This window comes from Triticum aestivum, chromosome 3A, assembly GCF_018294505.1.
Source record: "Triticum aestivum cultivar Chinese Spring chromosome 3A, IWGSC CS RefSeq v2.1, whole genome shotgun sequence".
In the NCBI taxonomy this organism is placed as follows: Eukaryota; Viridiplantae; Streptophyta; class Magnoliopsida; order Poales; family Poaceae; genus Triticum; species Triticum aestivum.
The window spans coordinates 697841044-697853469 of record NC_057800.1 but is presented as its reverse complement, the minus strand read 5'-3'; the positions used below and the strand labels follow the sequence as shown (position 1 = coordinate 697853469).

Genomic DNA, 12426 nt, shown 5'->3' with positions numbered 1-12426 from the left:
GGCCATGGCAACCGTCTCACCATCTTCATCATCATCCTCATTGTACTCTTCTTGTGCCACCAATCCCTTGGGAGGAGTCTTCTTAGTGAAGTGGTTCTTGTTGGGGAAAGACTTGGCCTTGTCCTTCCGGATGAGCTTGCCACCATTGTCTTCCCTCTTCTCATCGGGGCATTCCGCAACAAAGTGGCTCAGATTGCGGCAATTGTAGCAAGTCCTCACCCGTTGCTTGCTCTTGACGCCACTTGAGTTGCTCTTGTTGAAGTTGGGCCTTGAGTTCTTCTTGCTCCAAAATTGTCTTGAAGAGAGAGCCATGTGCTCATGATAATCATATTTTGTATCTTCGGGGTTGCTCTCCTCTTCTTCCTCTTCCTCCTCTTCTTCCACACTAGCCTTGGCCTTCAAAGCAAGATTGGGCTTCTTGGCTCTTTGAGAATGCAATACCGCATTGTCGGCGGTCTTGTCCAAGATACTCATTGCCACAAACTCATCCAACACTTCGCTTGAGGACAAGGTGTGGAATTCCGGCCTTATGGTAAGGCGTCATGGCTTTGAGAAATTTCCGCTTGATCCAATTGTCATTTGTATCCTTGCTCCCATGATCGCGGAGTGAGACCGCGAGTGTGGTTAGTCTCCGATAGAGCTCATGAGGTTCTTCACCTTCATTCATAGCAAATTCATCGGCTTCATCTTGCACCACTTCATAGTTGGAGCGTCAAATGCTTGCACTTCCCTTGTAAAGGGAAACAACATGGTGCCATGCTTCCTTTGCCACGGTGAATGGTCGGAGATGCGCAATATCTTCCGGAGGGATAGCATCTTGGATGATGAAGAGAGCATTCTCGCTGAATTGGTTATCCGCAGCTTCTCTAGGGGTGAAGTTGCTTCGGTCATGCGGATAAAAACCTTCTTCAATGATTCTCCAATGGTTAGTATTAATATGGTTCAAATGACGCTTAAAGCAATAAACCCAAGAATCAAAGGCCTCATTTTTCACAACCTTAGGGGGAGGACCGGCATGATTCAAATGAGTGGAAGGAATCGGTCCACCATAAGTAAGTGGAGGCTCCACATGGGCAAAGATGTTGTTGCCAATTTTACCACTAGAAGAAGGAGCCTTTTCACTAGTAGCTTCCCCCTTGTCGGAGTTAGCATCTGTCACCTTGTTAGTGGGATCACCCACTTACATTGGTGCGGTAGATAGTTTAAGCCCTTCTAAGAATTTATTAAACATGCTTTCAACCTCGGTCATCATGGAGGTTTTCAACAAGTCCAAAGCCACATTGAATTCCTCATGAGAGACCGCGGTTCCCCCATCGGCCATAGACGAGAACAGATTCGCACTGGAGTGCTCCTCCTCACCGTCTACGCTGTCAATCATACTCTTCGGACGGTGAAGTCCTTAATAAAGAGATGAGGCTCTGATAGCAATTGAAAGGATCGATATAGTTGACTAGAGGGGGGTGAATAGGCAACTAACAATTTTAGCTTTTCTTTACCAATTTAAAATTTGCATCAAAGTAGGTTGTCTAGATATGCAACTAGGTGAGCAACCTATATGATGCAACAACAACAAGCACACAAGCAAGCAAGGGATATAATACAAATAAGCTTGCACAAGTAAAGGCACGAGATAACCAAGAGTGGAGCCGGTGAAGACGAGGATGTGTTACCGAAGTTCCTTCCTTTTGAGGGTAAGTACGTCTCCGTTGGAGCGGTGTGGAGGCACAATGCTCCCCAAGAAGCCACTAGGGCCACCGTATTCTCCTCACGCCCTCACACAATGCGAGATGTCGTGATTCCACTATTGGTGCCCTTGAAGGCGGCAACCGGACCTTTACAAACAAGGTTGGGGCTCTCTCCACAACTTAATTGGAGGCTCCCAACGAAACCATGGAGCTTCACCATAATGGAATATGGCTCCAAGGTGACCTCAACCATCTAGGGTGCTCAAACACCCAAGAATAACAAGATCCGCAAGGGATTAGTGGGGGGATCAAATTTATCTTGGTGGAAGTGTAGATCTGGGCCTTCTCAACCAATCCCTAGAAAATCAACAAGTTTGATTATCTATGGAGAGAGATCGGGCGAAAATAAGCTTGTGGAGCAACAATGGAGTTTTGGGGAAGAAGGGGTAAGTCTTCTTGGAGAAGAAGACCCCTATATATAGAGGGCGGACACATCCAACCGTTATGCAGCCCGCAGCCCGCATCTGGGCGGTACTACCGTTATCGGAGCGGTACTACCGTTGCCACAACGGTACTACCGCTATGGCAAGAAGGCATAGGGAAACCAGGGCTGAGCGAGGAGAAATACACGCACTAGGCCGGTACTACCTCCCTGTGGGCGGTACTACTGCCGATAAGCGGTACTGCCGCTCCCTACAGCCGCTGGAAAATAGAGGAGGGCAGCGAGCTGAGCGGCAGTTGGAGCGGACGTAGGAGCGGTACTACCGCTAATATAAGCGGCACTATCGCACCCTACTGTTTTCCCTACTACCGCTCCCCTGAGTGGTCCTTTACGGAAACCTGACATGAAAAATCGAGACCACGGCAGGGGCGATAGTGCCAGCGGCACTAACAAGCGGTACTACCGCCGCTAGGCGGTACTACCGCCCTGACCGTGGTACTACCGCTTAGCACTCAGCACCCCTTGTTTTGCACAGCACAGATACTCCAAAGAAGCAGGAAGAAGGCGAGGGTGCAAGGAGAGTGTGTACGTGATGATTCCACCCATACTCTTCCGAAACGGATCCCCTCTTGATAGTATGGTTATCCCTACGACTCAATTCCACCAAAAAGAAATGAGGGAAAATAATCCGTCTAAAGTGAAGTCCTCGAGGGGAAACAATCGCATAGTGCCCTTATATTAGATAACCTGGAAAGCTTAATGCACACGATTAGTCTGCAAAAGTATTGTCATCAATCACCAAAACAAACCAGGGAAAATTATGCCCTAACAGGGTGGACCACATTGATTGTCCTAATTGGTGAGCTGATCAACCAATAGTTTGGAGGCGCATTGATTCGAGGCGTCTCTAACACAAAACACGGTGTAGGACAACAAGGTTATGGCCGAACAGGCCACACGACTCACCCAAGTCAATGATGACCATCCTTGTTTCGCCATGTGGTAGTTCAGGAGCAGAGGTGAATTGCGGGGTGAGGAGAAGGAGCCTAGCAAGGGTCTTATGTTGGCATGTAGTTTAGGGTTGCTTCAGTATCTACCGCTACCCTTTACCAGTTCCTTTGAGGACAAGTCACCGCAGCCCGAGCTTTATGCTTCCAAATCCCTAACTAAGCTAGTCGAACTGCACTTGAGTCGAGCGCGCTAGTCGAGCTTAACCTAGTCACCCTGCATCCCATCTACTATGTCATACGCATCTCGGATGAGCATGCCACCGATGTAGCATCTAAGTCACCTCTCCACGTGAGACTGAGACTGAGTGATTGGCCCCGACGAAAAGAACAAAGCAAAACATCAAAAGGGGTAAACAATGGACAAATTTGCTTAAATAGGGTCTATCTGAAAATACGTGCTTGATGAGGGTATACCTGGACATGGGAAACCCGGCCCGTCCGGCCCAAAAAAGCTCGACCCGGCCCAGGCTTGCCCATGGGCCAGGCCTGGGCCTAAGATCTAGGCCCGATGGACAAGCCAGGTCGGGCTTGGGCTTGTCATATTTGCGATTTAGGGAAGGGGAGGGCTGAGGCCTAGATGGCTTTTCCACTGATGGGGCGGGCTTGGGCCTGAGATCTAGGCCTGACGACCGGGCTAGGCCAGGCACAAGCCTAAGTTTTCTGGTACGGGCTTTGTTAGGCCCGGCCTGGCCCAACATATGGCAGGTATAGATGGGGGTAAAAGGTGTCACGAACTCAATATTGTTAGAGAGTAGAAGTGAAACTCACTATCAATTTGCCGCTGAAAAAGTTGAAGGCCACACACACACACACACACACACACACACACACAAAGGAGATAGGCAAATTCCGGATCCAAGCAGGCGTGTACCTTTTGTGGTGCACGTCAGGTTGTGATATAATCAAAACGACTATGCATGGCAAATAGATGATGCACCGGGAGTTTTGTTTGCGGGGATGATGCACCGGGAGTTGCGTTGCCATCTTCCCAGTGCTCTTTGTTTACATCAGGACTGAAGGTCAGGTCAGGTCTGGTAGGAGTGAGACCTGACCTGACCTAATCGCGGTGAAGGATGACCCGATCAAGGTCGTACAAAGACAGCAAGTGGCTCTCGACGGAAGTGCTAGTTATGCGCGTAGCATCACCCAATTTGACGTAGAGTAATCGCTACTTGCCGAGTCAATCATGCATATACCCTGTTTTCGGTGCAAAAGTCGATCACATCCATACCCAGAATCATGTATGTTGTACTATGTGTACTGAAACAGAGCAGTAAAACAGTCCGGCATGGCATTTCTAGCAGTACCAGCAGTCATGCTTTTCACCAGTGTCTAAATCAACCGAGGTTCAAATCAATTGCCAGGTGACAATGACAGTAGGTACCACTGTATTGGAGCTACCAGCTACCCAAAAAAGCAGAAGAAGACGCATTGACCAGACTTGTAATCTAATGTCAGTAATTCTCTAACTTTCCATTGATCAGTAATTCTCTGATCAATGGCCGTAAAACATTCACCTCGGGACAATGTTACGGCCAGCCCGCATCTAGCTAGAGAGCCTCTGTCACTCATGCAAGCAAGCAATGTAGTACTAGAAGAAAAACTCCACCCGTGGGGGTGGGAGTGGGATCCCAAGATCTTGACTCCATTGCAAGTGGAACCGGAAAACTCGCCTGTTAGGCAGGTCCTGTTGCCAATCCCAAATAGCGATCTGGGTCAGCCTCGGGTTCGGAGGCACATTCATGTGAAGTGTCTCCCACGCGGCACACAACGTGGAGCAACATGGTTCAGCACCACCAGGTCACGTGACTCGACCCAAGCCATCACCTTTTTTCTTGTTTCTCCATGTTGAGCGAGTCTCAGAGCAGAGGCAAACAGTTGGGCAGGCAGAGGGCGCAGCGTGTGGGTGATCGATGGTCTAAGAACACGCACGCATGTAGGGTCAGTTTGGTTCGAGGCCTCGAGAGCTTGCCTGGGAGAATGAGCTGCCTGGTTAGTGCCTGGAAAGATGCAACTTTTTTCCTGACGAGGCCTGCCTGTAGTGTGGGTGTTTGGTTCCTGTCCTTACATGCCGCTGCCTGGTGGGTTGTTAATATTGTTTTTAAATAGCAGACCGTACAGTTCTTGATACTCCCTCCGTTCACTTTTGTAAGTCGTTTCAGACAACTCAAAATAGGCTGTTTTGCACATTGTCTGAAATGTCTTCAAAGTCTTATAAAAATGAACAGAGAAAGTATTAAAATACTCCCAGGCTGCTGTTGCTGCATGCCAGGCGCAAGGGACAGGACGCCTGGCTCTGGCTAATCACGGCGCCTGGGCTAATCCTACCTGGGCCAGGCTAATCACACACTTGGCGGAGGGCCAGGCCAGGCAGCCATCTACTTTTTGAGGACGCAAAACAAACAAGTCCCAGGCACATCCCAGGGACCATCCAGGCCAGGCATAAAATGACGTGGACAAGAACCAAACACGTCCGTACTCCCTTCGTCTCAAATATATAATATAAGTAGTGTCAAAAACGCTTTTATATTATGGAACGGAGAAAATACTAAAATAAATTCATCTATTTCCCACTATCACATGTCCTGTAAGGCTGCGACGTCCTGTAGTTTAAGGTTGCTTCATCATCAACCGATATCATTGCCGCTTCCTCCAAGGCCATGCTACTTTCGCCTCCAAAACCCTAGGTCACTTATTTGAGATAGGGCAACTCGGGTGTGGTTTGGCCTAGCCAGGTCGCCCAACTGCGTCCCATCTACTGCGTCGGATGCCGCTCGGAGGAATGTGACACCGATGCGGCATTTGACTCGCAACTCCATGGGACAATGGCAGTTGGCCCCCACCCGACAGAACGATACAAACCTTTTAAAAGGGAAAAGCGGAATTAATTTGCTAAATGGGTAAAAAGGGTCACCAACCTAATCTAGAAGGTAAAGTGGAATTCACTATCAATTAACCTACAATTGCTTATGGTATTTGAGAGAAAAAATTGTACAACTAAAACGCAGAAATGTTCCGGTAAATTGGGAGGGTTTTTTTCTGGTACAAATTAAAAGGCATAAACGTTCCGGTAACTTGGGGGGATGATTCTTGATGAAACTAGATCATGTCATGTGCGCTGCCTAGGGAACCATGTTGAAACAAATGCATAAATAGGTACTTAAAAAACTAAAACTATTAGAAAAACAAATTTAAGAGTGTTCTAAATTTGTATTTTAAAACAATAAAATCTAGAAAGTATGTGACGGAATGATGAATAAAAAGAGAAAAACTATTGAACTGAACTTAACGTGACACCATCTTTTAAACAAAATGCAAAGTATGAATTATAAGTATATATTTGCTCCAAGCCTATACCACCCGCTATCACATAAAAATAAACCCCAAAAAATCAAATCCTAGTCTCTACCACCCTCATTTGACTTTTTTGATAGAAATTAGACCAGCTTGATAGAACATACTTAAAACAATAAAAGGGTAAAATGCGGCACACGTCTCACTAAATGGGGTAAAATGGATTAATATTCCTTAAATGGTGTAATTCCTGTCAAAAATACAAACGAGTACAAAAGAAAGGGTAAAATTCCTTAAATATAACCGACCTAGAAATGTCGAATGGCCCACACTTACATAGAAAAGAGTGGCAAACATCTATAATTTAGGCCGGCGTGTACCTTTGCGGTGCACGTCAGCTTCTCCTTTTCTCAAAACGAATAAATGCATGGCAATACAATGATGCATCAGGAGTAGTAGCATTGCCGTCTCAATCATTGGGAATTTGCGATGGTATATGTTTACATTAAGATTTACTAGTAAGGTGGGAGGCCCTGACCTAGTCGCGGCAAGCACCCGATCAAGGTCGTACCCTGACAGCAAAGGTGTTCTTGGTATAAAAGTATACTATCCATGCGCGTATCGGTGCCCAAATTGGCGTAGAGTAATCGCCACTTGCGTGCTCAATTAATCATGCATACATACCATGCTTTCAGTGCAAATGTCAATGATATCTATATACTGCATACAATCATGCTGATTTGCTGAACAACACGCATTAAACAGAGCAGCAAAAACACAAAGTCGGGTCTTTCACCATCACGGAATTTTCAGTAGAGCCGGCGGCTGCTTCCAGCCATGCTTTTCACCGGCGTCCAAATCAACCGAGGTTTAGACTAATCGCCTGACGATAATGACAGTACGTACGATTGTACTATCAACAACAGTACCAACACAGAGGAGAAGACGCATTGACCAGACCTGCAGTGTCAGTTGGTAATTAACTAACTAAACTAAAGCATGCTGCACTCCTACGTACTCCCTCCGTTCGGAATTACTTGCCTTGGAAATGGATGTACCCTCCGTTCGGAATTACTTGTCTCGAAAATGGATGTATTTAGAAGCTACCTGCTGCCCGTAGCAGGCCCACCCAAGCGTCCTGATCGATCTGTTGGTAGTGGGCTAGCTCTGGGTCTGTCCTCGCGGTGGGTGCGTAGGTGATTGATTGATGGATTGGTGGACTCGACTCTATTGTCGCGTCCCCAACCAGACGGTCCCAACAAGCGAAAAGAAATCCCATCATGGAAGCGGAATAGAAGAGCTCGACGGCGACGCCGCAACCACCGCCACATGCATGATGCCACAAACCACGCAAGCGAGCCAACTTCACAAGTGCCATAGGGAAATAGTGTAGAAGTTTCATTCAGAGACCCACCGGACGCGGAGAGGGGGAGGAAGAGAGAGGGGAGTGGTCTTTAAGACAGATAGATACAGCAGAAATCCCACTGCACCACGAAAGAAGGACTTCTTCCCTTGTTCCTCGCCCAGTCTCCTTGTTCCTCCAAGCCAAGAAACTGCTCTGTCTGTGAGAAAAGCGAGCGGGCGATCGGCCATGGGGAAGATGTGCTGCAGCCAGGAGGAGGAGGAGGCGGGGTTCAACCTGCTGCCGCTGGTGATGGCCGCCTTCGTCATCATGCTGCTGTTCGTCGTCTGCTCGCCGCAGCCCCGGCGCAGGCGCTGCGTCGTCGTCCCGTGCTACTGACGTGGCATCATGGTGGTGGTGCGGTGGTGGGAGCCTCGACCTCGATCGGCGGCGCTCAAGGCAGGCAAGTGGCTGCTACTGTGGTGGTAGGCGTTTGGTTGGTGTCTGGATTTTTCTGACTGATGCGTGTTGGGTTGGGTGGAAGAATAATCTCAATTTCTGCTGAATTCCATCGGACTGTAAAGCTAAAGTCATTCTCTTGTTGCAAGTCTATCTTGTTGTTAATTATACCCGTGTTGATCGATGTGCGTGCCGTTGATTATTCTCCGAGTGCGGGCCTGAATCCACTCACCTTGATTTGGTGCCTGAATTTCTTCTTCCAAATAGTCTTGTGCGTGAGTCCTGAATCTACTCATCTTGATTAAACGATTTAGAGAGTAATCCCTTTGTAAACTAATATAAGAGCGTTTAGATCACTAAAGTAGTTATCTAAATGCTCTTATATTAGTTTACAGAGGGAGTACAAAGGAAAGGAGCACAAGAAGAGGGCTTTTTTCTTGTGTGTTTCTGCAATCTGCATGCACACAAGAGAAAAAAAAAAGTGCTATTCCTCTGAATCCAGCCATGAACTTGTAATTCAGAATACGTGCGCGTTGTCTCTGATCAGTGAACTAGCCCTAGAACGCACGCGCACGCATCTAAACGACGAAACAAACAGAGAGGTTTGTAGCACAAGATCGGGGCGGGCAAATGCATGTGGGGTGGGCATCATCTTCCTTAGCTTGGCCGTTTGGAGCGGGGCTTTTAGGTAGCTGGTAGGAGCTGCTATTCAATCAGTGAGCAGGAGCACGTGGGAGCATGGAGGGGAAGCGTTGGAACCACAGCGTCGACCGACAGGAGACCCTGCGCGGGAGGGTGCGTGGCGTACGTAGGTGAGGTCTGCAGCGTGGGCGCGCACGCAGGGACGACCTTTCAAAACAAAAAACAAAATACAGGGTTGCTCCATCATATGAACATTTGAACAATGGCGAGCTACAGCATGACAATGCATGAGTGCTATGCAGTTTGGGGCTTGTATCAAAAATTATATCCTCTTCTTAATTGATATATGAGGCAAATCTTTTGCCTCCATTTCAAAAACAAAAAAACCTTACCTCAAAGTTATTTAGCATAGTACTCCCTCCGTCTCATAATGTAAGACATTTTTCAACGTCGAAAAACGTCTTACATTATGAGACGGAGGGAGTACTTCTGAAAGATCATTTTTTATGCAAAGTGCCGCTGCACCCAAGAGAGGAGGTTTAAGAACAGATACATAGCATGTAATACTTGGCGGCATATCAATACTATCTCACCACACAAGTGAAACTGTGCTAGTAACATTACTTTACAAGATCTTTTTTCACATCATAAACTGCTATCACCAGCTAGCTTAACAAACATCCAACGAAATGTTGACAACAAGTCCTTTCCAACTAGCCAGCCAGGGTCACACATACATGATCTTCACTAATGATGGAACTATGTACAATGAGTTCGAGATTGGCTGGATGCACAAATTATATAGTGCGCATTACACCATGGAATATAACCAGATACTACAAATATGCTGCACAGGTGCTTCCAACAAAGCCATGCATGCTCTTCCTTCATCACCTGTCGCACATAAGCTTCTCACTGCGGTGGCACTGCATTTTGACCCAGTGTGTTGTAGGTGTAGTCCCCCGAGGAGTTCAGTCCATACTAGAGGGCACAAAGGAGGAAAAAAAATTATTAGTTCACATTGCTCTTTTCAGTTGATGTAGTAATCAAGAAGAAACACAGGGCTGGTGGGATGGGAATAGATTTTCAGTGTTGAACGAAGGGCGCGATTCGTTCATATAATAAAGTCGCCATGATTTTTTTGCTATTTGGCTTGAGGTTACATCGTCATAGCCTTTCATGATATATGAAACGAGTCATACTATAAAATAATAATAATAAGCAAGATAATAAGATTTCGCATAAGGTTAGATTGTCAGACTCATGCAGTAGAGTACAAAACAATTACGGTAGAAAAAAAGAAGAAAAAAAACTTATGACAGAGGCTATCAAGCAGATGAGCATCATGACTCATGAGTAACAGCAAATGTTGAGACATAAAAGTCTCCAGCAAAATAAGCCTGACGAATTGAAGCCAAATAGAAAAATATGTGCTTCCTTAATGGTTCAAAATATTCTTTCAGTTTGCTAGGGAGAAGAGTGATGTGCAGACATAATCTCAAGTAGAAATACAGGACTCACTATTGGGGCGTGTAACTTTTGCAATCAACGTGCTCCACATTATTGTTGCATCTCTGCTAAAGAAATGTATGCGAACGGTTTCCAGCCAACTAGTCTGTCTTTAGTCTTTACAACTCAACGACACAAAAGGCTTGCGTCTTTGATGTATTGAAAAAGTATAAAGGATAGTACTAACTTGACCCTAAAGCTAACATATGATCCAACCCAGATAATGTGTAATCACTAATCAGCATACAACAATACAACTTTAACACCTTTTTCTTCAGATTGCTTGCTTGGTTATAGCCTTGTAGGAGTAAACAAAACGAACTAGTACTCATCTAGAAATGCTTCAACTACGGTGTGTGCTACAATCAGGTTGTGTTCTAAATCCTCCGCTGGACTACACATATAGTAGTAGAGTACAAGATAATTATGGTATCAAGCAGCTGAGGGCCATGACTCATGAAAGTAAGAGCAAATATAAAAGTTTCCAGCAAAATAATCTTGTCAAATTGAAACTAAAAGGAAAAAATATGTGCTTTTTTCAATGTAGCAAAATATGTGCTTGATTAACGATTCAAAACATTCTTCAGTTTGCTAGGATGAACAGTGTTGCACAGTATAGCAAACATATTGTCGTTAACGATAGTGCACTCTTGCTTAGGTTGCATAGTCCCATCTGAAATCAGTGCAAGCAAGCGTTGGAGGATAAGCAATTCTCACCTTCTGCCTCATTGATGAGCTCCATAAGTTCGGATGACCACCCCTGGGGTCGGCGGTGGTAGGGAGATAGGATGGAGCTCCTCGGGCAATAAGCAGCGGCCTCCTTATGACCACAAAATCTTCATCACTGTCATAGTCACCACTCGTGGGTGAAACCATGGCTCGTAGAACCATCGCCAAGAAAAGCGAGAGTGCCTGTACATGTAAACAGATCAGATCATCCTCCTCGAGGTGGAAAGGAAAACAGAGTAGGTTTGTTTATCTTATTAGTTATTACTAGTGGAAATTACTGTGGAAGAGCCTTATTGGAGCATGCAACTTAAAGGCATGTGTATACTTGGCGTGCCGTTTGAACTGATGAAAATGCTTGTTCATATCAATCTGACGCACCTGAGTGGCAACGGTAGCGAGAGCAGCCCATTTGCAGAGGTCGAGGTTGGCATTGACAAAGGAGACGAGGTTCTCAAGCTCTCCGGTGCGGTCATGCGGCAGATCCTGCAAGAAGAAGAGGAATCGATCAGTGCTCTGGTTTTATCAACTGAACTGAACTTATTGCTGTCAGGGGAATGAATGTGCATCCAATGAACCCACCTGGATCCAGTGCTCGTTGAGGAGGATGCGTCCGGCCACGGCGGCCTCGAGCAGCATCATCACCATTGCCAAGCCGGTGTACTGGAATAATCAGTTGTTATCATCAGAAACAAATGATTAATTAGTACGGATACACCAATCACTAGGAATGAATATGAATATGCTTATTCACAAGCAAGCACGAGGGGGAATGAATGGATGGATGAGTATGAGTTGTGGTGGATCTTACGAAGCAGAGGCAGCACCCGCTGCTGACCTCGGCGGCGACGTAGCCCGCGAGGAGGATGGCGCAGTAGAGGAGGCCGGCGGCCATGACGGCGCACGCGAACCTGCGGGCCAAAAAGTTGGATCAGGATTACATACCGGCGGGAAGGGAAGTGGAGGGCGGGAGGGAGATAGAGGAGATAGAAGTACATACCATAGGTCTGGGAGGAGGTGGTGGATGTGGAGCTCATGGTGGCGCGCCCACCGGGAGAGGATGGAGGCGGCGTAGAGGACGGCGGAGAGGGCGGCGAAGGCCTGCAGGAAGGCGAGGAGCTTGAGCAGGAACCCCAGGCAGCACCGCCCGCACCCGCCGCCGCTCTTCTCGGAGCGGCCGCCGCGCGCCATCGCCGGTGGGTTCGGGGATTTGGATTTGAGTTTGGGTTGAGGGGAGAAGAGGAAGAGGAAGAGGAAGCAAAGCTCCGCTGGATTTGGGAGAGGATGGATGGATGATTGAGGAGGAGGCCAGCTGGA

General features: G+C 46.9%; 1 protein-coding gene across 1 annotated transcript; it reads right to left on the bottom strand.

The window, feature by feature from the left end:
- Positions 1-9435: 9435 nt before the first annotated feature.
- Positions 9436-12412, bottom strand: LOC123063310 (tetraspanin-18). Its single transcript, XM_044487052.1, has 6 exons — positions 12110-12412; positions 11921-12020; positions 11692-11772; positions 11491-11595; positions 11101-11295; positions 9436-9855 (listed from the first exon to the last, which is right to left on the bottom strand). Exons 1-6 carry the CDS (start codon positions 12298-12300, stop codon positions 9787-9789), a joined length of 741 nt encoding a protein of 246 aa, XP_044342987.1. The 5' UTR covers positions 12301-12412; the 3' UTR covers positions 9436-9786.
- Positions 12413-12426: the final 14 nt, after the last annotated feature.

Bases quoted from the DNA above. Each gene is read 5' to 3' on its own strand.
- LOC123063310 (XM_044487052.1), bottom strand. From the start codon at position 12,300: ATGGCGCGCGGCGGCCGCTCCGAGAAGAGCGGCGGCGGGTGCGGGCGG. The intron at 12,021-12,109 runs GTATGTACTTCT...TTTGGCCCGCAG, and splicing joins CACCTCCTCCCAGACCTATG to GTTCGCGTGCGCCGTCATGG. The intron at 11,296-11,490 runs GTGCGTCAGATT...TTACATGTACAG, and splicing joins TCGCTACCGTTGCCACTCAG to GCACTCTCGCTTTTCTTGGC.